Source organism: Onychostruthus taczanowskii, unplaced genomic scaffold (assembly GCF_017590055.1).
Source record: "Onychostruthus taczanowskii isolate IOZ18803 unplaced genomic scaffold, ASM1759005v1 scaffold74, whole genome shotgun sequence".
NCBI classification, from domain to species: domain Eukaryota; kingdom Metazoa; phylum Chordata; class Aves; order Passeriformes; family Passeridae; genus Onychostruthus; species Onychostruthus taczanowskii.
This window is the reverse complement of record NW_024505229.1, coordinates 1,414,107-1,441,644: the sequence shown is the minus strand read 5'-3', so window position 1 is coordinate 1,441,644 and position 27,538 is coordinate 1,414,107. Positions and strand designations below refer to the sequence as shown.

At 48.4% G+C, this 27,538-nt stretch overlaps 1 protein-coding gene across 1 annotated transcript in view; it reads left to right on the top strand.

The window, feature by feature from the left end:
• The window catches only part of SYT6 (synaptotagmin 6), a 35,296-nt gene extending 9,093 nt beyond the window's left edge, over window positions 1–26,203 (top strand). The window contains exons 2-7 of the mRNA XM_041422773.1: window positions 9,538–9,871; window positions 13,424–13,982; window positions 18,194–18,314; window positions 19,181–19,352; window positions 20,711–20,861; window positions 26,132–26,203. Coding sequence (XP_041278707.1) covers window positions 9,538–9,871; window positions 13,424–13,982; window positions 18,194–18,314; window positions 19,181–19,352; window positions 20,711–20,861; window positions 26,132–26,203 — 1,409 coding nt within the window. The remainder of the gene's footprint in view (window positions 1–9,537; window positions 9,872–13,423; window positions 13,983–18,193; window positions 18,315–19,180; window positions 19,353–20,710; window positions 20,862–26,131) is intronic.
• The last annotated feature ends 1,335 nt before the right edge of the window (window positions 26,204–27,538 follow it).

The window sequence follows — 27,538 nt, the reverse complement described above, 5'->3', positions numbered from 1 at the left end:
AAGGACCAAACCATGAACTGAAGAGCACCAGGTGACAAAGGGTGTGACAGTGTCTTTTCTCTGTCTAATGCACTCGTCTAATCAGCCCATGAGGTGTGACAGACCCCACCCAGGGACTGGATGCAGTGGAGATGGGGACAGCACTGGTATCACCCACATCTCTGTGCTGCCTCCTCCGGGCCAAGACACACATGAAAAACAACTTCACTCTCCTGTGAAAATGTAAAAAGTTTAATAAAGGACAATGGGAAATGAGGACCATGGAGCAAAGGTTTTTAGGGTTGGCACTCAGCCAAGAGCACCCTGTTGTCTTTGGGGATACCCCTTAAATACCTTTTAATTACATCCGCCTGTTGCATATTCATGGACCCTTATGCATAGCAAACTTTTCCCCAAACTAGTTTACATGTTCCAAGAATTGTTTAGCCTGGCTCCTCCTTGGATCAACCTTTTCTTAGCATGTGGATTTTTTTGGTTGTGGTTTTAGTCCATTCTTATCACCTCCAGTTTTTGGTCCTTGGTCCTCACTGCCTTCAGACAGGGAGTGCTGATGGTTGGCAAATCTGCACAGGTGTGCTCATCCTGTGTTCATTGGATGTTATCCCATCCAAGCAGGCATTTTAACACCAGCACACACATATCAGCTATTTCACTAAGCTTAATTAACAACAGAAATAAAAACTATATCTTTATAACAAAGTTACTTTAACATCACACATATAAAATCCATTTTAATATTTGCAAAAAGCCAGTATTATAATATGTATCTATAGCACACAGCAGAAGCTTCAGCTGCAGCCTGGATAAGTAGACAAGCATAAAAACAACTTTCTTTGCTGCTTGCAGGCAGGGCACAGTGCAGGTGACAGCTCGGGGGTGTCCCAGGAGCTCATCCTCTCCCAGCTGTGAGGTGCCCCAGGCGCCAGGCTGACATGGGAAAGCCTCGAGGCTGTGGCTGGGGATGTTGGAATAGAACTTTATTCCATGTGCAGATTTATGGTTTAAGCATTTTCTCCTTCATTATAACTTGGAGTTTATAAAATTGGGGAATTTGCAAGTATTTGCACTAACGAGCTGAGAGCTGCTATCCAGGACAGCAAACTCTCAGAGAAATCTCTGTGACCACTGACAGCACCCAAGAGAAGGGCTGGAGCTGTGCCGGGGAGTTTAGGTTGGATTTTGGGACAGGTTCTTTCCCCAGGGGCTGCTGGGCACTGCCCAGGCTCCCCAGGGAATGGGCACAGCCCTGAAGCTGCCAGAGCTCCAGGAGAATTTTGCCATCACTCCAGAGATGCCCAGGGTGGGATTTTGGGGTGTCTGTGCAGGGCAGGGGATGGATTGGATGATCCTGGTGGGTCCCTTCCCCCTCAGGATATTCTAAATTATTCAGCAGTTAAAGGAAACCACTTTGGATGAAGTTGTCTCCTGTTGCAGCTCCTTTCCCAGCTGCAGAACCACATCCTCACAAGAAACACAGCCAGTGGTGAGGAAAGCCCTGGCCTTGCTCGGTGAAGCAAATTCTGCCTGGCTGGGAGGGATGAGGCTGCTGTTTGCTCCTGGGCATGGATCAGCCACTGGAAACACTGGATCCCTGCGAGGTCTCCATATGAGGGGTTGTCTCCATCCTCAACGTGCAATAATGAGATGGTTTGAGTTTTGTAGTCTTATATAATTACTCTCAAAATAGCTTCTGATTCATCCTCCCCTTTGAAGCTTATAGTTTGCATTCTGATAAGCTCTTGCATGGCAGGAACCCTGTGGTAGCAGCAAATTAATTTTTAAGAAGTTTTTTGCTGTCTAACTGAAACTTTGGCACAGCCAGTTGGAGCATTCCCGTCCTGACCTTCCCAAGATCCATTTCATGGCTGAGTGTGTGCAGGAGATGAGCTCTGTCAGGGTTCCTGGGGAGCCTATGCTGGCAGGAGGAAGCTGGTGGGAGCTGATAGTGCAGGACTCAGTGTCCAGGGACTGGAAAAACACAGCAACAGGAAAAATCTCATTTTACCTTCCAGGGACACTCTGGCTGGATGGGCCTTGGAGCAACCTGGAAGGTGGAAGGTGTTCCTTCCCATGGCAGGAGGTGGAAGGAGATGAGCTTTAAAGTCCCTTCCAACCCAAACCAGTCCATGATTCCATGATTCTCTGAATGTCTCCTCTCAGAACATTCCCCTCCTCAGCATTCCCAGCCCTCTGCTTTGAGAGGGACCTTTGCCACTGAGCTCTGTGTGGTGAGATGAGTGTGAAAGTGCTCAGCAAACTGTGAGAACTTGCTTTCAATCCCATTCCCTGTGCTGCCTTCTGTGGAATTATTGTGGTTGGTATGGAATAACAAAAAAAGGCTTGGCCATGTCCAGAGCAGCTGGAATTGGTTGCCTTCACCTGGAGAAACCTGTCCTGTGGTGCTGGGAGTGTGCTGGGAGGGGGGGATTCTGTCAGGGTCTCCCTGGATGTTTCATACCGTTGTGCAGCCCTGGCCAGCTGAGAGAGGAACAACCAGTGGTTTTTACTTTCACTGCCAAGGGACTAAAACAACCTGGTTTGTGGGACAGGACCTGAGGGAAGGGCTGGAGCTGTACCAGAGGAGTTTAGGCTGGATTTTGGGAAAGGTTCTTCCCTCAGAGAGTGCTGAGCACTGCCCAGGCTGCCCAGGGAATGGGCACAGCCCTGAAGCTGCCAGAGCTCCAGGAGAGTTTGGATATCACTGCCAGGGATGCCCAGGGTGGGATTTTGGGGTGTTTGTGCAGGGCCAGGGGATGGACTGGATGATGCCTATGGTTCCCTTCCAGCTCAGGATATTCTGTAATTCTGTTCTGGATGGGTCACGGTGCCAAGCCCTCCTGTGATTCCATCTCCCTCTCGCCAGGCTCTGGGTGCAGCACTGCCCTCGCCTGGGTCCTGTCCCCAGGGGAGCCCGAGCAGCAGCAGGGCTCTGGCTGCTCTGAGCAGGGCATCCACAGCTGACACCGGCTCCTGCTGCTGGCACCACTCACAGCAGGAGCTGTGAGGGCCCAAAAAGCCGTGTTTGCCACCCTGGGACCTGCAGTGATCCACGGGCAGGGGCGTGCTGCTGCAGGGGGTCTCTGCAGCCCCTCTCACCTCCCACAGCATGAGCTAACATCTGAGGGGCAGCAGCAGCTCTGCCCCACCCAGAACTGTGTCCTGACCTGGCCCTTTAACATCTGCTGAGAAGCTGATGGAATATTTTCCCCTCGCCAGGACCCGGCTCTGCTGTTGGAGCAGCGCTCCCGCTGCCAGGCTGCCTGTGAAGAGCCAATTGACGGCAGCCAGACTTTGAAGTGACAGCTCCTAATGACTCGTCTAGCTCAGGAATATTTCAGGGCATATTCCTGTAGCTCCTGCCTGCCTGGAGAACACCACCAGCAAATCAAGAACTTGATGAAGTTTCAAATGGCAGCCAAATGGCAGTGAGGGGGCCTGAAATGTGACAACAAAGCCATCAGTAGGGGACAGGCACATTGGACACAACCCCAGCAAAGAGGGACAATCAGAGAGTGGGCTTGCAGTGCTTCCCTGCCACTGCCATGCCCAGTGCAGCCCCCAGTGCCCACAGACTGTGAGATCTGGGAGCACAGAGCCTGCTGCTGCAGGAACTGGGGCTGTGGGGACAAGGACAGTCTGATCTGTACTGTGCCATTTGCTCTGCTGCCATTCCCAAGGCCATGGCAGGCTTGGAGGGGGATGAGGAGCTGGCTGAGGACTGCTGCACTGCAGCTCACCTCTCCCCCAGTGCAGCATCCCAGGATTTATCAGCCAGCCAGCTTCCTTTCCACAATCCCTGTGCAAAGGGCTCTGCTTGCTGCTGCCTTCCCTGCTGCCCCTCAGGGTTTGCTTCGTGCTGTATCCCCAAAGGGGACATTCCCTCTTGTCTCTGTGGTGCTGCTGGATGCTGCTGTGGGGTTCTAATATTTGATTTCCATTCCATCCAGTCCCTGTTCCTTCCTCCAAAGCTGAGCAGCTTTGCTAAATAAACATCTCTGTGGCTGGAGTTTAATGGAACCCTTCCTCCTCCTCTGCAGCTGCTGCCCTGTGCTCCCCCCTGCCCTCACCTCTGAGACCCACCACAGCTCCCCGTGCCCAATTTCCAGCCCTCAGCTAATCAGGTTTACATTTCTGATGCTCCTCAATCGAGAGAAAATGAGATCAGCAGTTGGTGGGAGCCTCACGTGGTCTGTTGTAGCCCCAGAGCTGCTGCTCTCCTCCAGCAGCACCTCTTGTACCAATCCATCACTTGAGTGCGTGCTCCCTGCAAAGCCCTGCAGAAACAGAACAACATATCCTCACAAACACTCCTGCAAGAGAAAAACCTAGCAGAAAATGGACAGAGAAGCCTGGGAGTATCTGCTGGGCTGGTGTGAGTGGTGCTTGCTGTGTGGCACTGGGGGGGCAGTCACCCAGCCAGTGTGAGCGAGGTGATCACCATCACCCTGCTCTGGGCTCTGCCAGCTCCTGGAGCTGCCCTGCCAGGGGCATTGGCTGTGGGAGGATGTTCCATGCCCCAGGCTGCAGCTCAGAACAGCCAGGAGCTGCTTTTACAGCTGAAGGGATCCCAAGCTCTCCCTGATGTCCAGATTTTCCATGAACCACCGGAGAGATTAGGAGGAAGAACCTCTGACAAGGAAGATGTCCCTGGGTTCTTGGCAGGGTCAGGCTGGTGGCTGTGCCTGGCAGAAGGTGGCAGAAAGTCAGTCAGTGTCACCTCTGCCTTGGTGAGGGGCTCCAGGGCCTGAGGAAGTGTCTGTGCCCTCACAGGTGACAAGAGAGGAAGGGGACAGCCAGGTCCTGGGGGCTGGTGGCATCACCCTGGTCCCACACTGCACCTCACTGAGAATTTCCAGCCTCTCCAACTTCCACTCATGCCATTCCAACTTTGTTTAAATGCAACAGGTAGCTGGAATGACTAATGGCTGCTGGAGTGCTGAGAGAGCCATCAACCATGTTGTGTTTTCTCTGTGGGGAGTGGGTGGAAGGAAAGCTAAATTACATCTCGGGATATTAAATATAACTCTGCACATTAAACTCGGAGTTATCCATGAATCTCTTTAATGACAGCACAAGCTACTTCACAGCAGTAAAAGTCAATGTTGTCACAATTAGACCACTATTGTCTTGCAGTTAATAGACTGCTCTAATCATGACTTTGTCCTATTATTAATCGCTTTTGGGTTGGACTTTTGCTAATTATCCCCTTTGGTAACTCAGTTTAGGCATTAGGAAGTCAGCAGGGACATCAAGCTGAAAGGCAGTTGGACCATATCTCTTCATTAGCTCCCATCCAGGATGAAACAAAAGGGGGTTGTGCTGAGGAGCTGCTCTCTGATCCACGGACACCGTGGTGGGAAGGGTTGGGTTAACCAAGGAGTGTTTGCCCTTTCCTCAGTTTGCTTTTAGCTTCACAGTTTTAAACTGTAAACCACTGTTCCTTTGTCCTGCCCTGGGCTGTTTGTCTTTGATTTAAAGGCAGTAGGAAGTAGTGACCTTGGTAATGTTGCAGGTTTGAACTTTTTGGTGTGGTTCAGTAGCAAGGGGTTTGGGTGTTACAAAATCAGTAAAAACACAAACCAAAAAGTCAAGTCAAAGGAGAAATGGGATTCGTTTTGGGTGACATTGAGGGAATCCTGTCTTGTTTGTGCTCTTGGTGTCCCCATTGCTGTCAGCTTCAGGACTTTCCTGTGGTGTTTTGGTAACAACTGGGATATAAAATAGGTATATAATAAATGCACAAGCTCGATGGCTTATCCTAAACATATCAGCTCAAGCAGATAGATCACAGACTCACAGAATCATGGAATATTGAGGGGTTGGAATGAACCTTAAAGATCATCTGGTCCCAAATCCCTGCCATGGGTAGGGACACCTCCCACTAGACCAGGTTGCTCAAAGTCTTGGCCTGGCTTTGAGCACTTCCAGGGGTGGATCCTGTCAGTGTCCATGTCCATCCCTGTTCCTCACTGCTCAGGAGGGAGCTCTGTCACTGCTGCCCTGCAGCCAAAAGCGTTTTCCAGCCGAAGGTTCCTGGGGGAAGCAGCACTAGCTCCCAGAGGCATTCAGGCTGGAAAACAGCCGTGTTAATTTGTGTTTGTAACCTTCTTCTTTTAAGCTTTATCTTTTCAATTACAAGCTGTAATAAGACCAATTTTCCAGTTTCCCCTGTGTCTCCCAAGGGAACTGGGTGAGGATGAGGGAGCAGCACTGAGTTCCACGGGACTGGGGTGAGGAAGGGCTGGAGTGCTCTGCACTTGTACCACAGCACCTACCTGATAACAAAGTGGCAAATCACTGTGAATTTTTAAGAGGCAAACAGAACAAAACCATAATTCTTGTTGTGTTTTTCCCCGGGTGGGACATTGCTCAGAATGATGATGTGAGTCTCCCTTGTGAGCAGTTGGGATCTGAGCTGTTCCTGCATTAGACAGAGCCCTTCCTCACTGCTGGATGCAGGCACATCCCTCTTTTCCTTCTCTTCCCCAAACCTTGGATCCAAACCTTGAAAAAGGAGGATAATATCAAGCAAGGAGCTCATTCTTCCCCTGGGCTGAGGTGTCCTTTTGGGGGAACTGGCCTTACCTCCACCTGTGCCTGGAAAACCAAAGCAGCCTCTGGCCCTGGGACATTTTCTGTTAGGTGAGGAATTATCTTGTTTTTACAGTTTCTTGTAAGTTAAAGGACATTTAAAGTGTAGCATTTTCAATACAAGGTATTTTTTAGAAAGTAACAGGTCTTAGAAATTTTCAAATTCATAAGAGAAAGCTCATTAAATCAATGAAGGTCAACTCTGTCCAATTGATATTTAAGTTTAATAAGTCACAAAAAATCTTGGAGAATTCAGTGTCATCTTCAAACAACCCAATATTCTAAGCAGGCAGATGCTTAAAAACTTTCTGTAAAATCCTGATCCCTTCCACTCGTGCTCTGTGTCAGCTGTCAGAGGAAGGAGTAGGAGGTCATGCATAAAAGTATCTGTGAATCCTGTCAAATACGTTATGAATGCCAGCCCTGCAAGGAGTGACAGGAACCAGGATCTTTCTCAAGCTGGCAACAGGTTTTCTGAAAGGATAATTGATTATTTCTTATGGTTCCCATTAATGAGCCTGGTGTGCTGGCAGAGACATGCAGCCTATAAAACTCCTTGGAATGGGTGGAAATATCTTTAAAAAAATCTTCCCTGTCACGCAGCAATTCCCAGCAGTGAGAGATTCTGCATTGCAATGATTTCCTTTGTACCAACAAAGAGGTATTTGCAAAAAGTCCAGGTTCTTGAGTTTTCTTATGAATGTTTGACACTGAGTTTCCTGGGCACAATTCCAAGATTTAGCTCAAAGGATAGCAAAGTGGAACCTCTGTGCTCTCAGCTTTGGTGAGAATACATTTAGGCAAATCTCTGAGGAAGCTCTGCTGCTGGTACAACCTTATTTATTATTGAGTAAGATAGGACCTGTTTATTCACCCCAGCAGCGATCTGTGTTTCCACCTCGGAGCTACAACAGAAAATAAATGACCTGTACAGGAGGCTGGGAAGGGAAAGAGAAGTTGCAAAAACCTCTGGGTGATGTTTATCCTTCCCATCCCATCCCTTCGAGTCAAAAACCCACAGGCAGCCAGGGAGCTTTGCCTGGAGCTCCTGCTGGATTTGCTGGGCTCAGTAATTTTGTGGAAAAACAAAATCCTCCAGGATATCAGGAACAACAGATGGCTCCCAGGCACTGTGCAGGGCTGGCTTCTTCGGGTGTGGATGTCACATTTTGTGTCTGGTGCTGCCTGGAGATTTCACTTATCCCAAATTTGCAGTGGCTGCTGCACTCCCTGAGAGACCTGAGCAAAATTTGATGGTACAAATGTGCTCCTGAACACTTTGCTGTCATGGTTCACCAGTGGTGGGTGGGGGGTTTGTTGTTTTGTTGTGATTGTGGTTTGGGTTTTTTTCCCCATAATTTTAAAATGCAGCTATTTATTCAATATTAAAAACCAAGTCTTTCCTCATATTTCACAGATTTTTCTCAGCCTTAGCATCAAGGCAAGGTTAGATGGGGGTCTGGGCAACTTGGTCTGGTGGAAGGTGTCACTGCCCATGGCAGGGGGTGGAATGAGGTGATTTACAAGGTTCCTTCCAACCCAAACCATCCTGTGATTCTATGATTAAATGTCTTATTACAGCTTTACAAAACTAAACTGCATGATCAAAGGGAACAGGAGGTGTTTTATGGCTCCTGTTTAAGGTAAAGCACATCAGGATTCACACTCAGAGCAGCTGTGATGCAGCCCAGAGGGGAGAAATGCTCAGGGCACCCATCCCATTCCTTGGGGCTCAGGTAGGGAATTCAAACTCACACAAAACATTTATGGTCCAGGAATAGACATAAATAGGATGAGTAAGAGGTAATGCTTGTTCCATGTAAACTTTTGCAGGTTTTGGTGGTTTTTTTGGTTGTCTTTCTGTCCTGATTTGTACTTGGGTAGTTTAAGGAGTGTGGCTTTACTGGGTACTACAAATAACACAACCATCAAGAAATCGTCCACGAGCTCAAAGCAATCCATGATGGAATTCTCCACAATCCTGAAGCTGCAGACTTGCCTCCAGAACAAATCCTGCCTCCACCATCAGGGACTGGTATTTCTTGGAATCCTGAGCTCTCAAAGTTTTGGTCTGGATGAGGATCTGGGAATTAATACACTGTAGGAAAGGCAGCAAAAATAGCCAATGTTTTCTCTTTGTGCAGTGCTGTGAATCATTTCACAGCCTAGATGATGTGTGTACATATATATTTTTATATACACACACACATATATATATATATATCTGAATTTTCTATTTTTCCTGATTCGTCAGCCACACGTATGGAAGCTCTTTCCAGAAAAAGACTGAAATTCAGCACACATGAGGTAAAAGTGTCTCAGAGCATCAGAGCACACGCAGCTCCTGCGCTGTTCAGAGTGAGGGAGGCTGTGTGGCGCTTTCTGTACAAACTCCTGCTATGTTTGGTTTCTCTGCATCAGCAGCTTGTGATTATTTTTTCCTTGGTGTTGGTATTTATTTTATATTCCCTACGGGTACATCTGGACAAGATGTGGGTGCTGATAGTACAATAACAATCCACTTCCAGGACGCTGGTAGATGGATTTTTTCATTCCTGTGCCTGAGCAGCTGTGACACGAAGCAAAAAGGCACACAGCACCGAGTTTGTTTCTATCATGGAATTGCACAGATCTTCTTGATTTCAGACTCAGCAGTTTGCTGATGCTGCAGAACAAACCAAGGATGGTATTTTATAGCCAGTTTAAGCATCAGGGTGTAAAACTTCACAGCTCTGTCCATATGGAGACACCCATTTTCTCCCCAGGTGTGTCTTGAGCCTGTCAGGGGGTGCTCACTTGGGCTTGGCTCTAAGCTAAGAGCTCTCCATTAGTTGTGATTTAAGTCAGTTTTGGACCATTTCTTCCTTTTACTTATGATCCTCTCACCATCTGTCTCTTCTTTTCTTCTTTCCCATCCCTCCCTGTCGCTGTCCTTGTCTCCCTCAGAGCTCTCCGTCAGCCTCCTTGCAGTGATAGTCATTGTGTGTGGCCTGGCCCTGGTGGCAGTGTTTGTGTTTCTCTTTTGGAAGCTGTGCTGGGTTCCCTGGAGGAACAAGGCCCTTTCCTCCCAGCTGGCCGTGCTGCGCAGCGAGGCAGGCCACAAGGACAGCATGGCAGACAAGCTCAAGGACACGGGGGCCATCAGCTTCCTGGAGGCGGCCGTCAAGATCAGCCACACCTCCCCGGACATCCCTGCAGAGGTCCAGATGTCCATGAAGGATCACATCATGAGGCGCACGCGGATCCAGAGGCAAACCACGGAGCCAGCCTCTTCTACCAGGTGAGGGATGGGGTGGGATGGGATCCATGGGGTGGGATTGGATCCATGGATGATGGATGGATAAATGATGGATGGATGGGATGGGATAGGATGGATCGATGGATGGCATGGGATAGGATGGGATCCATGGGGTGGCATGGGATAGGATGGGATGGATGGATGGATGGATGGATGGATGGATGGATGGATGGGTGGATGGATAGATGGATGGATGGATGGATGGATGGATGGATGGATGGATGGATGGATGGATGGATGGATGGATGGATGGATGGATGGATGGATGGATGGATGGATGGATGGATGGATGGATGGATGGATGGATGGATGGATGGATGGATGGATGGATGGATGGATGGATGGATGGATGGATGGATGGATGGATGGATGGATGGATGGATGGATGGATGGATGGATGGAGGGATGGATGGATGGATGGATGGATGGATGGATGGATGAGATGGGATGGGATTCATGGGATGGATGGATGGGATGGATGGATGGATGGATGGATAGACGGGATGAGATATGGGTACTGACAGCCTGGTCAGAGAGAGAAACAGATAAACTTTCAGACGGAATGAGATATGGATACTGACGGCCTGGTCAGAGAGAGAAACAGATAAACTTTCCCAGGAATTGTTCTAGGCAGTCTTGAGAAGGCTGAGAGAAAGAATTAAAACAACCTTGCAGCTGGTGTTTTGAGCAGTTGTTTTCTCATAAGGCCTTTACCAAAGGGTGTTTCCCGAATTAGCCAGTCATGTGAGATGTGTTGATTAAATGACCAAACAGGTCCACCTGTGTTGGAACAGTGTATAAAAAGGAGTGGGTTTATAATAAAATTATTATCAGCCTCCTAAAGAGACCTGGAGTGTGTCACTCATTCATCCATTCCTGGCTCAATGGTGATGATGGGATGGTGTTGGATTAAGCCCTTTTCTGACCCAGAGATGGGGTAACTGAGAGGTGTTTTAAAAACTTTTGTTCTATTTTCAGTCTCCTGCGAAGAGTGAGACAATACAGGTGTTATAACTTTTAAAAATTCTCTACAAATCCATTTCCCCCAGATGGCATGGTGTGGCATAGGCTGCTCAGCCTGGAGGAGCCTGAGGCTGGAGTTGCTCAGGGGTTGCAGCTCCTCCTGAGGGGCAGCTCTGATCTCTGCTCTCTGTGATAGTGACAGCACCCAGGGAATGGCTGGAGATGGGTCAGAGGAGGTTTAGGTTGGGGGTAAGGGAAAGGTTCTTCCCTCAGAGGGTGCTGGGCACTGCCCAGGCTCCCCAGGGAATGGGCACGGCCCAAGGCTGCCAGAGCTCCAGGAGAGTTTGGACAGTGCTCTCAGGGATGCACAGGGGCATTGTTGGGGTGTCTGTGCAGGGATCAGAGTTGGACTGGATGATCCCTGTGGGTCCCCTCCAGCTCAGGATATTCCATGATTCTGCTGGGAGGGGCTGAGGTGCTCAGCAGCGACACTGCTCTGTGAGCAGCTGGAGAGATGGGAGGATTGTTGGATGGAGCCAGAGGTTCAGATAGCATCAGGGGGACGAAAGAGAGCACCTACACAGCAGATTACTGTCCAAAGCTTGGCCATTAACCAATGAATGTATTAAGACTGTGGCTCTTTTAAAAATCAGGGATTCGAGCCCCGTTCCTGCAACTTGACCTCATTGTGTCAAGTCACCCGCATGCTTTGGCCACTTTAATTTTGTACCAACATGAGAGGCAGGCTGAAGTATCAATGATGTACCCTGTCAGACAGAATTAGACCTTTTGGCTCTCTCTCTCTCTTGTGGCTCCTGGCAGAAACAATTAAATCAGCACAATTGATGGATCGCTCGCTGCACAAGCCCTGAACCAGCTGTGCTTGGTGCTTGTGCTCAGATGGGGACAGAGACATCAACATCATCCTCAGGAAGTCAGGGAAAGGCTGTGTGAACCTTGAGACTCTCTCAGCTTGGACATTGAGGAGAGATTTAGATTAGATGTTAGAAAGGGGTTCTTTACTCAGCGTGGGGTGAGGCCCTGGCACAGAGTGCCCAGAGAAGCTGTGGCTGCCCCATCCCTGGAAATGTCCCGAGGCCAGGTTGGAGCAACCTGGGATAGTGGGAGGTGCCCCTGCCCATGGCAGGGGGGGGGATGAGGGGAACTTTGAGGCTCCTTTCCAACACAAACCATTCTGTGAAATGCAGCATCTCTCCTTGACACAGAAGGAGGTGAAACAGGGACAGGAAAGAGGGATCACAGGGTCCTGGCTGCGCCCCAGCACTTCTGTTTGCCTCGCTGGCCATGCCTGGGATGTGCGCAGGAGTGTGACAGGGAAATCAGGCACTGCTCAGAAAATTGGCTGCACTTTTGCAGGATTAGTGAGGCACTGATGGCAGCCCCCTGTTTGAAGGAGCTGAGTTAGATCAGCACGGTGCCACCCGCATTTGTGAGCCACACTCTTTTATTTATCCACACTGCTTTTTGGGCAGCTGATTCCCTCTCTGCATGCACACTCTCCTTCTGCTTTTATTACACCTTTCCAACAGAGGAGAAAAAAACCCTCAGCCAGTCTGAATTAGGACAAACAAAGTGGGACTTAGCTGTACGTGGGCAGGTTTCAAACACACTTTCTCCTTGGCAGGTTTCTCTGATTCACAGCCCAGCCTAACCCTCTCCAAAATACCTCTGAGGAGCCTGCCAAGGTCTCCAAGCACCACGTATCACTGAAGGCTAATGCTCTGGCTGTAGAGTTTTTAGTTTGGTTAAATAACTCTATATACTGCTCTTGTAAACACCAGATAATCTGAAATAATGCCCTCAGTCCACAGAAAGCTTTTATGCTTTGTTCAGATAAAGCTTTGCTTACATACAGCTTGTGCTGGAGGAGAGCTCAAGGCAAGAGACTCTTCCTGACGAGGCTGTGCCTCCCTCCCTGTCAACAATTATCTATCAGTGTCTGATGAGTCTGTTGGAAAAGTCTGGAAGCAGCAATACCCAGCAAAGCCAGACTGGACAGGGCTTGAAGCAAACTGGTCTAGGGGAAGGTGTCCCTGCCTGTGGCAGGGGATGCAATGAGATGAGCTTTAAAACATCCTGAACCCAAATCCTTCTGTAGTTCTATGAAGAAAGCCTCACTTTCTGAACTGGTTGTGGTTCTCTCACCAAAAGAAAAAAGCCAAAAAAAGTGGGTTTTTTTGTCTGGGAGAGCTTAGTGCCAGTATCTTGGAAGTGTAAGGACTGAGGTGGGGAAAGTCTCCACCTGTCTGTGGTTTGGGTAAGGACCTTTTGGGATCCATCTGTTCAGCTATGGGCTGTGACTCGGGCCACAGCTGAGAAAACACAGCTTCTGGCAAATGCTCTGGAATTTAAGAAATTTGCTGGATTGGTTCCTTGCAGGTTTTTTGAGGTGTTCCCCTCTGTTCACCATAACACACCTGGTTTCAGTGCAGAGCTCAGGAGCACCTATAGAACTCATTCTGTGCTGTTTTTTGAGTCCAGGGGCGAAAACAGGACATGAAAGCCATGTCCTTGGAAACCCACCCAGCTGTTGGTGTCTCCCTCCTGCAGGCACATCTCCTTCAAGAGGCACCTGCCCCGGCAGATGCACGTGTCCAGCATGGACTACGGGCTGGAGCCGCCGGCCGTGGCCGAGCAGCCCACCAGCATCGGCCGCATCAAGCCCGAGCTCTACAAACAAAAGACCGTGGACACTGAGGACCCCAAGAAAGAGGCAGAGAAAACCTGTGGGAAAATCAACTTCACTCTCAAGTACGACTACGAGAACGAGACGCTGACTGTCCGAATTCTCAGGGCTTTTGACTTGCCAGCCAAAGACTTCTGCGGCAGCTCGGATCCCTACGTGAAGATCTACCTCCTGCCCGACCGCAAGCGCAAGTTCCAGACGCGGGTGCACAGGAAGACCCTGAACCCCACCTTCGACGAGTCCTTCCACTTCCCCGTGCCCCACGAGGAGCTGGCGAGCAGGAAGCTCCACCTGAGCGTCTTTGACTTTGACAGGTTCTCCAGGCACGACATGATTGGAGAAGTTATCTTGGAGAACCTGTTCGAGGACTCGGACCTCTCCCGGGAGACTTCCATCTGGAGGGACATTCAGTACGCCACCACGGTGAGTAGCTGCTGGGAAGGGTGGGGCTTCTCCACAGGGGTAAATCCTTCATGGATCCCAGCTGATGGCTTCCTCACCTCCTGTTAGCCCAGGGAACAGCAGCCATGGCCTGGCTCTCTGCCATGTGTACATGGGATGCCTTGGAGTGGCTACCTAGGACAGAGGCTAGACAGATTAAAGAGAATAAAGTGGGTGTTTATTAAAGGCCTTCAATATATCTATTGAATTCAGTATATCTATTGACATCTGTATCTATTTGACTGCCCACCTTGGGCAGTCAAAAGCCTGGCAGAGACTACACACAAGGTAGACAATGGTCACGAGTTTCTAAGACAGATAAAAGTTTGGTCTGTTTGCATGTCAGGGGTTAATTGTCCAATTATACCATCAGGTAACTAAGTCATATTCCCCTGGTTTGCTTCTGCCCCCCGATTCACTTTTGTTTATAATTTTGGGGCCTGAGGCAGGGGGTGACCTTGGTTGTCAGGCCTGGAAGGATTATTTTTTCTGAAAAAAATGTGAAGAAAGCTTACTAACACTCTATATGGAGCTCAGAGTTCTACACTAATGCAGTACAGGATCTGAAAAATATAAAAGCTAAAAACTTGAGGCACCACATGATCTCAGTAAGGAAGAGCTCTGCAGGGCCAATACCAGCCCCTTGGTGCTGAGAGGTGCTGGATGTGCTGCTGGCAGCTCTTCCAGAGCTGGATTTGGGTCTTTTAATAGTTCTATTGAATTCCCTCTGGAAAAGAAACCAAGCCTCAGAGAGGAAAAGTCCCAGCCCTTTCCATGTCACAGGGAGTTGGCAGGAGAAGCCAAGTGCTCACATTGATCACTGAGTGCAGAGCAGTGACATTAACCTCTCCATAATAGCTGTCTGCTCCTCCACTGCCCTCCCAGGAGGATCTGGCTGGTCCTCAGGGCGAATGAATGATTGAACTGCTCTGCAGCTGGACACTAAATCAGCCATTGTCATTGTCATTTCACATTGTTATTCCTGAGACTGAAAGATGAGACATCCCCACCCCTGTGGCTGGAAGCGTGGGCCCTGTCACATCATTCCTGGTGACTGGCAGAATGCCACAACTTGCAAAAATCTGTCCTGCAGCTTCCCTCATAGCTCATCTCATACCTTTGCTCCCCTGCTTTCTGTGCTGAGGAGGGAACTGTCAAACACAAATATTTACTGCGGCCAGCACTGCCACAAGATATTTGCTTTGTAACTCTGGTGCTTTTTTTCTCAGCACCGTGTTCCCCACCAGCTGAACCTCTTGGTGATTTCCACCAGTGCTCATTCTCCTGCTGCAGGGTGTCCAGAACTTTCTGACAGTTCCGTGAAGCCCAGCAGGCGTGCACAGCCCCGTGTCCTGTGCTGCTGTGCCCAACAGGATCCCAGGGCACTTGGGGGACACACAGCACATCGCCCTGGAAGGTGGCTCAGGGGCTGGAGCTGTCCTGGGAGGGCACGGAGAGCTTTGGCCCTGCCAGCCTGAGGACACAGGGGTGGAGGTGGTGCCTGCCAGGCACCCTGGGGCAGCACTGGGAGCGTGCTGGGAGCTGCTGCTGTGCTGCCTTTTGAGCATCTTGCCTGGGAGGGGTGTGGGAAGGAGGCACAGGATCAACCATGAGGAAAGCAACAGTTGGAGCTAGCAGGGTGCTCACAGCTCTTGGCTTCCAACCTGCAAACAGCCACGGCTGTTGTGATTGATGGGTGGTAATGAAAGCAGAAATGCTGGCAGAGAGGCAAGCAGGCACCAGGCACATCCTTCACCCAGAGAGGGGCTGCTGGAAGGGGAGCAAAATGCACCTGGTGTGCTGATGCCTCCTGCAGGAACCTGCCTGTTGGTTCTGCAAGCAACAATGGATGTTTTCCTGGCTAAATAATCTCATTTAATGGGGGAAAACTCCACAAAAGCAGGTGGAGATACACCAGCAGAAGGGTTGTTAAAGGCAGAGCCTCCAGAGAAGGTGTGAGGGGAGCAGAGCCAACCCCATGCCCAAGGTGTGTAGAGCAGGAGCCCGGCAGAGCTGCAACAGACACATCCAGCACCACGTTTGGCTCCATCCCCTCATCCTGTCCGTGCCATTCTTAAGGAATGTGCTGCTCCTGGAACATCTCAGCCAGCTGTAGCACACCCAAGGACATTTCTGTTTAATCAAAATTGAGAAGGGTAAATACAGTTTGCATAAAACCCCAAGAAAGCTCTGGGTGCCTAATAAAGCATGAGATCAATGGTGTGGGTAAGAGGGTAGGAACACACTTAAGAACTGATCTGCTCAAGTAGCCAGCACTCAGCTACTTAATTAATGACTGTACAGCTTGTGAATCAGGGAAACATCTTTGGTTTCAAGTCTATTGATTCAGAGCTTCCATTATTTCCTAAAAGGTACTGATATGAATTTTGGAAAAGTCCCAATGTCTATAATCTGCAAGAAAATAATGTACCCACAGGACACGCTTTGCTCTCTTGTATTTATGGTTGCAAAGAAAAATCTCTTGACCTGATACAATGAGGTCAAAGAATAAATTATGTTCATTTTATACCCTGAACGGATCCTCTCAGTGCAAGGAGAGGAATAGAAGATGAGATAGTGTCCAGAGGGTGCTCTCACCATCTCACACAGGGCTGCTCTCTTCTGACATCTTGTCCAAGGTCTCCTGCCCTCGTCCCTCCCACACCAACTGAGAACACAGAATGCATGAAAGAACAGACCCAATCAAAATTTTATGTAATATTCATTAGTATTCTTCACATCTAAGTGGAATAAAGATTTAATCTTTGCCTTACCTGAGAATGAGCAGGAAATAATTTGGCAAAAACCTCATCCATCAACAAGATCTATTCCCCTAACACTTAGCAAAGCTTTAAGTGCATTTACTTGTCTTTCTGGTTCCATCACTCTACTCCTAACAGCCACAATTTCTCTTCAGCAGATCATTATATCACATTTAAAGGAATCAAACACACTGTGTCCCAAAATAAATGGGTTGTTTGCTCTACAGATGTGGGATCTGTATGTAGAAAATAAGATTTTTTTTAAAAATCCATTTTTAGAAGGTGTTTGGAAATCTTTCTGCTGACTTTGGGTGATGATGCTTTCTAATTTAAATCAGACATTTGATTTGTTTATTTTTCCCTGACTTCCCATGGGCAAGGCCATGATGGAAAGGGCTTTTAGGAGGTGTAGTCGATGAAGCTGCAGGTACAAGAAGTGCTAAGAGCCATAGATAAAAGTTATTTGATGGGGCACTAAAAGAGTAAATTGTGTTGTCTTCTGTGTAATCCTAAAGTACCAAACATTTCTGAGTGCCATCTGCTGGTTAATTCTCCATTTATGCTCACAAACACACAGCCCCACGCTGTGCCAGCTCCTTGAGGGCATCTCAAAGGGCTTGGTGGTCCAAATGTAGAATTGTCACAAAATAAAAACTCAACAGAACCTTCTTGCTTGCCTTCTGTCTTAAAGTTTTACCCCCCAGTTGGTAAGTGCCCAAAAACTCACACTCACCTTCAGAGAAAACCACTGTGTTACTCAAAGACATTTTCATTTTATGCAGAAATGTTGGGCACTGTCAGTCACAAACCTTCATTACTGAATTCATCCCTGCCCACGGCAGGGGGTTGAAACTAGAATATATTCAAGGTCTCTTCCAACCCAAACAGTCTGTGATGTTACGAACTGATGGCACTGGCTGTCACAGGAAGTTTCTGAGGAGATTTCTGCAGTGCACAACTGGAGAACACGGCACCACTGCATGTCAGGAGCTCATCTTTCTGTCACCTCACTGTGTTTGTCACACTCCTGGAGGAACCAGGCACCGGAGACATGTACAGTACATTCAAACAAGACTTGATACTAATTTGATTTCCTCACTGCATTGATTTGGTGTGAGATATCCCATCTCCTCTGTGTGAGCCGTGGAGCAGGACTGCTGTGCATTGGCTGTGCATAGCTGGGAGGTTGAATTAGGAAGCACAGACTCCACTGAGCCAGAGGAAGATTGTCCTTAACTAAGATGTGAAGGTGTAACCTATTTTTCCTGTTCTCTGTATTCATTTTTAGTCAAATTGTGTTGGGGTGCACTCAAATCAAGTAAAATACCCTTTGCTACAAATGGCAGAGCAGAGGAAATGCTGGGGTGGAGGAGGAGGCACCTGGCTGGTTCTGCACGTTTCCAATAAAATCTGTTCTCTGCTTTATTGAAGGAAAGCGTGGACCTGGGCGAGATCATGTTTTCCCTTTGTTATTTGCCAACTGCAGGTCGCCTCACCTTAACAGTCATTAAATGCAGGAATCTCAAAGCTATGGACATCACTGGTTACTCAGGTGGGTGTTTGGTGGCTGAGGAGGACCCCCCTGCAGCCACATCTACTCCTCTTCCCTCGCTGTACCCTCAGTAGATGGTGGGTGAACCATCCCAGGAATACCTGAGAAAGCTTTGTCTGTGTTTCAAGTGCAAACACAATTGTTAAAGTAGGCAATTTGTCACTCGTTCCCCATCCCACTGGAGGGTTTGCAGGGTCAGAGCTCTGATCCATCTCTTGGCCTGGACACTTAGATCTCTTGGAACCCTTTACAGCCAGAATCAACTCTTTCACCCCAAGACCAGGAAAGGATCATGACCCACCTGGATAAATCCCACTGGAATGTGCACTCCCCTGTGCAGTGTCCAGTAGTCAAACCTGAGGAGCACAGCCACCCAAAGACTGTTTGCATTTGCAGTTTCAAAGAGCTGACTTGCAAATTTAGCATGCACAAATTCTGGTTTTCATCATAAAATCCAATTTCTTTTCCAGACACCAACTTCAGAGTATTTGAATTTCATTGTACAAAAAGCAGTAACAACAGAGACCTTTGCAGAAAATGTTTCTGCTCAGCTGGAGTTTAATGCCATATGAAATGTCTGAGAATTGAGACTTCAGGTGAAGCCAGCTCAGCCTTTCAGCAATAATAATAATGCAGTGCTGGTTCTCTAAGTGCTGGTACCTGAAGTTCAGGTCACCACCCACACCAGTATGAGAAATGGAGGATTTTACTGGTCTGCAAATAAACTTTTTTCTAAAAGTCCATTTGAAGAGCACCTCTGGCTCATGGGAACTCACAGCCCATCCTCTGATAAAGCTGTTTCTATATTGCAAAAGTAACAAAATACATTTTCATCAACAAAAGGTCTTCTCTCTCTTCCTCCCTAGATCCATATGTCAAAGTGTCTTTGCTCTGTGACGGGCGAAGACTGAAAAAGAAGAAAACCACCATAAAGAAAAACACACTTAATCCCACCTACAATGAAGCAATAATCTTTGACATTCCCCCCGAGAACATGGATCAAGTCAGCCTCCTTATCTCTGTCATGGATTATGATCGGTAGGTGGGAGGCTCTGGAGAGCTGGAGGGGAGAGCATCCCATTGGGTGCAGATTTTCCAGCTCAAATGCAATTTTCCACAGTGTTTTCCACAGCCTCGATGGCAGAGCTCAGCGGTATCCACCTGTCTCTGCTGATATATTGCTACAGTGACATTGATATTTATGGTTATGGAAAAATAACGAGTTTGGCAAGGCTGGTCCTTGCTTTATGGCATTTCCTTGAGCAAGTGCCATTTCCCCTTCGTTATTTATTGTCCTGCAACCCATTTTAGAAAGCAAATAATGTCAGCCCGAGCAGCACTGGTTGTATGAATTATGAATTACTGAAGCTGGGGTTATTCTTGCTGTGGAGCACTGCTCACACCTCTGTGTCTGGGCTGACCTGCAGAAATAATTTAAAAGCTGCTGTAATTGCCTGTGGTGATGGCAGGGCTGGGGCACACACCACAGCCCAGGCTCACCAACAGCAGGGTCCAGGCTTTGCCTGGCCAGGTGTGGGCAGCCGGAGGGATGGAGGGATGGATGGATGGATGGAGGGAGGGAGGGATGGATGGAGGGATGGATGGGGGATGGATGGAGGGAGGGAGGAATGGATGGATGGGTGGATGGATGGATGGCTGGGGGATGGATGGATGGATGGAGGAATGGATGGATGGATGGATGGAGGGAGGGAGGGATGGATGGAGGGATGGATGGGGGATGGATGGAGGGAGGGAGGAATGGATGGATGGGTGGATGGATGGATGGCTGGGGGATGGATGGATGGATGGAGGAATGGATGGATGGATGGATGGAGGGAGGGAGGGATGGATGGAGGGATGGATGGGGGATGGATGGAGGGAGGGAGGAATGGATGGATGGGTGGATGGATGGATGGATGGATGATGGAGGGATGGAGGAATGGATGGATGATGGATGGATGATGGAGGGATGGATGATGCATGGATAGATGGATGGATGGATGATGAATGGATGGATAGAGGGATGGATGGACGGATGGATGGATGATGGATGGATGGATGGATGGATGGATGGGTCCATGGATGATGGCTGGATGATGGATGGATGGAAGAAGCATTTCCTGGCTCTTCCAGCTGATGTGTGCCCAGCCTTTCCAGATGGAAGTGCCAAAAGTGGTTTCCTTGCCTTCCATGTGTTTTTAATCCACAGCAGGATGACTCTGAGGCTTTGGCAATCTCATTATTTCTTCTTGGAGCAACTCGGGGCATTCAGCAATAGGTAGGTGCATCCCTGCATCCATTCATTGGGTGGACAGATGGAAGGATGGATGAATGGAGGGAGGAAGGAAGGAAGGAAGGAAGGAAGGTGATGGTGCTCCTCCTCTGCCGTTCCTCAGGGTGGGCCACAACGAGATCATCGGGGTTTGCCGCGTGGGGGTCAACGCCGAGGGGCTGGGCAGAGACCACTGGAACGAGATGCTGGCCTACCCCCGCAAGCCCATCGCCCACTGGCACCCGCTGGTGGAGGTGAAGAAATCCTTCAAAGAGGTGTGTGGGGTGTCCTTCCCTTCCAGTGCCTGTGCTGGGCGGGACTGGGCTGGCTCCAGGCTTTCAGAGAGCTCCTGCTCTCGCCTGGGATTTTCTGAGCAGAGCTGAGGGAATTTTCTCACCAGAAATGAACTCTAGAAAACAAGCACTTCTGTATTGCCTCAAAATAGCTCCTTGAGCTTGCAAGCAAGACTGAGAAGAACTGTATTTACAGATGTGACTGTTACATTTTGGGTTTTTTATTTTTTTTTTCCTTTTCCTTTTTAAATTAGAAATTGAGAGCAGTAAGGAAAGAGAATGCTGCTCTGATTGCAGAACAAATTGTCCAGGGATATTGCCTATTTCAAGTTTCAATTTTTCATCCTAAAAGATTTTTCTGTTGACTCATCTCAGCCTTTGAGGGAGAATAAATAGAACAAATGTAATTGCTCTAAGCATCTCCAGAGAAAGAGATTGACTTGATGCAGCCCCAGATGATAAAATAGGGCTGAAATGCCTGGGTACCATTTTGACCATCTCTGGCATTTTCTTCCCCCTTGCACTCCAATTTCTCACGCTTCTGTGGAGCTCTTTGCCTTTGCCTGATTTAGGTCATAATTTCTGGAGGACAGAGATGTGGAAAAGGGCACACACGCCTTTGACACTTCAAGTATGAGAACAAAGCACCAGCATTTGAGGCCAGTGATACGATAATAAAGGCAATAAAGCCTCCCACTGTATCTGGGGCTGAGGAGGTATTTTCCCTCAAAGCCACAGAATAAGTACTTAACAAAAAGCATCTCATTTTCCCCTTGAAGCTGAGTGCTGAGCTGTGCTGAAAGGCAGACATTGAGCTTGCTGACACTCCACAGTAGTGAATTAGTGTATAAACCCTGTCTTTCTTTGAAATCTGCTATTTTCTCCGAAAAGAAGGGGTGGGGAGGCTCTGGCACAAGGTGCCCAGAGCAGCTATGGCTGTCCCATCCCTGGGCCAGGCTGGATGGGACTTGGAGCAACCTGGGATAGTGGAAGGTGCCCCTGCCTGTGGCAGGGTGTTGGAACTGGATGATCTTTAAGTTCCTTCCCAACCCAAACCACTGCATGATTAAGAAGTCAGTTTGTGCTCAGTGCCCTCTGTCCCAGCCCAGGGTGGTTACACACAAAGGAAAACCTGGCAGTTGGTAATTTAGCTTAAGACACAGTGGAGGTGGATATATCAGAAAATGGACACCTGAAAATTCACCCTCCCTTGTTTGAGGTGATCTGTGAGCTCACCTTGAATCAGCACAGGGATCAGCTGTGCAGGGCTGGGGTGAGTCAGAGCAGAATTAAACCCTTGTGCAATTTGTGTGCCGTGCCAGCTCAGCCTTTGGGTGTTGAGCAGCACCAGGACTTCATTCCCCTTCCCCTGCTGGCCCTGGGCAGGCTCCGTGTGTCACCTCCCACTGCCACGGGGAGCTGGGGACCAGCAGCCACAAGGTTCCAGCAGAAATGGAATTGATCTCTCATTTAGTCTCTTGGCATCTGTAGCACCTTGCAGTGTGACACAGCTGCCATGGCTGACCCAGGGGCAGGAGTTCCTTCTCCAGGCTCCAATTTTTATGGCTTTACTGCACTATTTTTCAGATGCAGGTGGGGTTTTGAAAGAAAAAACTCCTGTAAAGTTTTTGAAAATCACTAAGAAAAAAGTAAAAAAAAAGGCATTATTGTTATGATGAAACACAAAGAAACCAAGGAAGACATGGAAGATGACTCACCTTCTAAAATATACTTTGAAAACCATGGCTGAGCCCCCAAGACTCTGGAAAAAAACTGAGTGAATCATTTCACCCCTCAATGCACAGGTCAGGAGCTCTGCTTAAAAGGAAAGAAAAAGCCCTCTGATCATCTCTTCTGGTATTTCTGCCACAAACTGGTGCAGAGGGCCAGTAAGCAAATGGTCCTTGTGTTTATTTGCCCTTTTAGGTTTTAGCACTGCTGTCTGCAAATCCCCAGTGCAGCCTAAAAGAAAAACCAAACAGAAAAGGCACAGGCTCCTGGAGAGAAATTAATGGGAAATGGTATTTGTTGGTTACAAGATATTGTATCATCTTTTCCATGTTGTTTTTGGGTATCTTTGAAAAGAAATTTGGGGTTTTGGTTCTGTAATCCCAGTTCTGGGTCTCTGTGCAGCTGCTCCATCCTGCTGCTGGCTGTCTGTCCATCTGTCCTGAGCATGCTGGGTGAGAACTGCTGGCCCTTCATGCCTTCCTCACCTTTGTGGGGGTGAACTCGGGCTGTGCTGGCATCCTGAGCCCTCATTTCCATCTTCCTCTTTGTCTTCTTCATCTTCCCCTTTGTCTTCTTCCACTCCCAGCCATTTGTACCAGGCAGCAGCAAAGGGAGCGTTTGCTTCCCAGCTGATCTCGTGATGGTCTCTGTGTGCTCTGACCATCAGTAACAGCCTCTGGCTCCATCCAAATCTTCCCTGATTGAGTGCTTGACCTCAAACCAAGGCGAGGGAGCTGGGATTGAATTGTCCCTCTGATGTCTAAATGGAGGGATGGTGACTGGAGCTGCTCCAGGCACTGCCATCTGCCCTTGCTGTGATTGGGGTCCCACCCCCCTCCCCACCCCTCAAGGGGGAGGAAAGTGTGGGAATATAGAATTTCTTTGCTAACCAACACCCTGCCTGGTGTGCCTTGGAAAAGGTTTGGCCAGGAGAATGAGCTCCCACCATATTTTGACTACAGCTCAGAGTCACAATTTCTGGTGAATTTACCAGGAAAATGTCACCAGAGCTGTGCTGCTTCAAGAGGATGGCCCAGCTCTGAGCCCTTACCCTGCCACAGCAGGGATGGATGGATGGATGGATGGATGGATGGATGGATGGATGGATGTGTCTGTGGTGTTGGACCAACAGCCTTCTCTTGTGCTAGGCCACGATTCTTTGTCCACCATGAGGACCTGGGCAGCTCCAGCCTGTCCCAGCAGCCACAGTGCTGGGCTAACATGGCCCAGCCTCTCATTTCTGTGCCAACAGCCACTTGGGCCCTTCCTCCACGAGCTGGTGCCGCTCCCTCTTTTCTTTCACTGCTGGAAAAGGCTCCAGTGAAAAGGGAAACACTTTGGATGCACATCATGTCTTTGGTTGCTCCATATTTATCAACAGTGAATAACAAACCATAATGACTGCACTTCTCTAATGACCATCATCATTACAGAGGGAACATGGAGAACATGTGCAAATGAATCATTAATTACAGGCTTTTAAGCGCTATCCTCCTCACACAGATGTTCAGAAGGCGAGTTTCTGAGCAGGAAGGGAGAATCCCTCTTTGTGGGGTTATTCTGACAGTCAGTTCTTCCCCTCAGCACAAGCTGTTCCCAGTGTTCCACCCCGAGACCCCGCTGGCAGCTGATCCCTCCCTGGGTCCTTCAGCCACCCCCACCCCTGTTCCTCCTGCATTCCTCCACCCATCAGCCAGGTTCAGGGGTGTGTGCACAAAGGGAAACAGAAAATTCCAGCTCGTTCCTCCAGGATTTAAAGGGGACTTCTGAAAATGGGGATTTCCCCTGGGATCTGTGAAAGACAAACCCTGGAATTGTGGAGTCGTGTCATCGGCGCGATGAAAAACGGGTCTTTGATGCTGCCAAGTGCCTCTGACATTCAACATTTATTTGTTTAAAACATTGCTCCAGATAAAAACTGGTAACTCTCCTGAGAACCAAGTCATGCCCATAATAAAGAATAATCATTTGTCTTTAAAGATAAGCCCTTCCAGACTTCTGGGCCTGTTTGATTTTGATTGAACTGGTCCCAGTTTCTGACTGTTGGCTACACAATGCATGGCTCACCTTTTCTAATTAAATGAAGGAAAAGTATCTCCAGGTTCTTCTTTGGTTATTTAGACCTATCCTTGGAAGAGTTTTGATCACATTTTTGGAGTAGCAATGCTGTCATTGTCATGCAGACAGCACGAGACAAAGAGCATGGGGAAGGCTCTGCCAAAAGCCCATTTCTGTTCTAATTTCTGCAATCTGTTCACTGGCAATTCTCATGGGGAGGTTGTACCCATATTATCAATTCCTCAGGGATTTTAGACAATTTTTGTGACATGAGAAACGTAGAGGGAAGTGTTTCCTTACCTTAAGGCAGCTGTTTGGCAGGACGAGTTTCTCATCGTCTTCTTTCATTAATTTCTGCTCAGCCCTTCTGAAATACAGGCAGTTCCATGCAAACCATGCAGTGAGTTACTTTGCACTGACTGGTCTCTCTGGGGAAGAAAATTGGCCAAATTTTTGACCACTCCAAACCCATGGAGCATCTGCAAGGGCCTGCTTGCCCTGCTCAGCCTCCCTGTGAGCACCAGGCTGCTCTTGTTCTCTTGCTTTCATTCAAGATGGTTTTGCCAAGGCAAGAGTGAGGTCTGGTTCCCCAAGTGAGTTTTCACCCAGAGAAATGAAATCCATACATGCTTAAACATTAATATCAGGCAGCAAAGAGTTTCTGCTGAGGTGGGAGGGGAGGGAATTGATCCAGGCAGTGGAAATCCGGACTCCCGTTGTCCCTGGGAGATGTTTATCATTTGTCACTGGAATTTAATATAACAAGATGGTGAGATGGGCAAGTGCTCAAAAGCTTCAGGAATAATGGGTTTGAATTATGATAACAGCCCCCAAGGCAGATGACAAATAATTTATGATCCCCTAAGTATGGCAAAAAAAATGTTTGCTCCATCTACTGAGTCTCTGATCTGATTTTCCCTTTGAGAAATGTCTCTGGTGCTGTGGACAGAGCTGCTGTGGAGTAAAATTACCAGACTGGAAAGACTCAAGTAGTTCTCAGCTTAGACAGTATTTTTAAACCAAAAAGACAACAGCAATAAAGCAGGGAAAATCTGAGAGCACTTTGTCTTCACAGCACACACAGACACTGTTTATTTTCCTTTTTTTTTTGGTGAGGAATCCTCACAATTGGGAATTGATTTACAAAGCAATAAAGTAAATTGTTCAGCAATTCCTCCTGAGTGGTTAAACACGGGCATTGCATAAATTGGAACTTGTAGAGCAGAAGAGAGCACAGCAGGGCAGGAGCTGGGCAGGGGTGGGATGTATGGGATGGGAAGGGATGGGATCCATGGGATGGGATCCATGGGATGGGATCGGATGGATGGATGGATGGATGGATGGATGGATGGATGGATGGATGGGAATCCTGAGGAAGAGGAGGTGGCCAACACAATGCAGGATTGGGAATAATCCCAGACAATCTCTCCTGTTGGATTAACTTGGTTTCTCCTTGTCCCCAGTGGCACGGCCGGGCAGCGAGCTTCGACAGCCAGGGCTCCTGTCCCTCCCCCAAACCACCCCCCACACCGTGATCCGGAGCAGGGACAGCAAAATGGGACTAAACCAAGTAATTTTTGCACTTGGCCTTCAGTCTCAGTGGTTGCTGAGGGGCGGTGGCAGCAGCGGGACTTTCCGGTCTAGTTGTTCCTGCGTAAGTAAAGGTAGAAACCCGTTTTGTGGTCAAATATGTTTTTGTCTAATATGTCTCCCAAGGTGATGTTATTTTTGTGGCTTTTGCTGTACGGATCTGTTTCCAGAGGGAGAAGGTGGACTGAGACATGTGCTGGGAGTTTGGTCTGTAAAATAACGTGTAAAATAGTTTTTAGTGTGTGCAAAGGCTGGAAAGGGGCGAGGAGGTGTCTGTAGAGAGCAGAGGTGGCCAGGACAGGGGACAGGGGACAGTGGCCACTGGAAAGCTGTGGCAGAAGATGGAAGAGACTCTTCCAAGCCAGCAGCAGCTCCATCCTCGTGGTCAGCCCCAGCCCGGCAGAGTGTCCCCGGGTTTCCTGTTCATGTAGAGGTGTCCATGAGCTCTTAGAAGTTTGTGCAGTGTGTACCCTATAATTCCTTTTGTCATATATTAAAAAAATGATGTTGATTCCTCAGGAGGTGAACCCTGGGTTTTTTCCCCTGTATCTGAAATCTCCCCAGAGCTATTTGCATGAACAGTTTCTTCAGCCCCCTTTGTAGCTGCTGCTCATCCCCCAGGACATCCCCACGTTATCTGGAGTGGAGGGAGCGGCATGGCCACAGGTGGGATTCAGAAAAAAGGGGAAAATGTTACAGAAATGGGTGACAGCCCTGCATGAGCACGGGGTCTCTATTTCTTATCTCATCCAAGTAATGAAGGGTGACCCAAGGGGCAAAGGAAAATACAGAAACATGACTGATGCTAAAAAAAGCTTCCAAACTTTTTTTCTAAAGACTGTCAGCACTTTCTTAAAGAATAAAGTTTCTCAGCCCAAGCCCTGAAGGAAGGTCAAGTTCTGGAAAGAAAAAAAAAAAGAAGCTTTGCTGGTTCCTTGGCTGCAGAGGCCAAGAATGAAGTTAGAATATTCCAAGCACTGGCTTTACAGCTAAATCAGCTGATCTTTATCAACCAGCTGTGGATTTTGGACATTTTCTCATCCTGGATTTTTCTCTGAGTTAAGAAGTGTGTTAGTGCTGTTTGTTCCACCCTAATTAAATTAGGCAAAAGCAAATATTTTGGTTTGGAGGTAGACTTCGGGAGTGAGGCAGCCGGCTCTCCTCCCCTCAGGTTAGCAGGACTGTGCTCATCAGCCACAATCCTCAGGTCAACTCCAGTTTCCATTTTCCCAAATGTCACCACGTCACCCCTGGCTGCACATCAGGGCTGGCACAGAGGG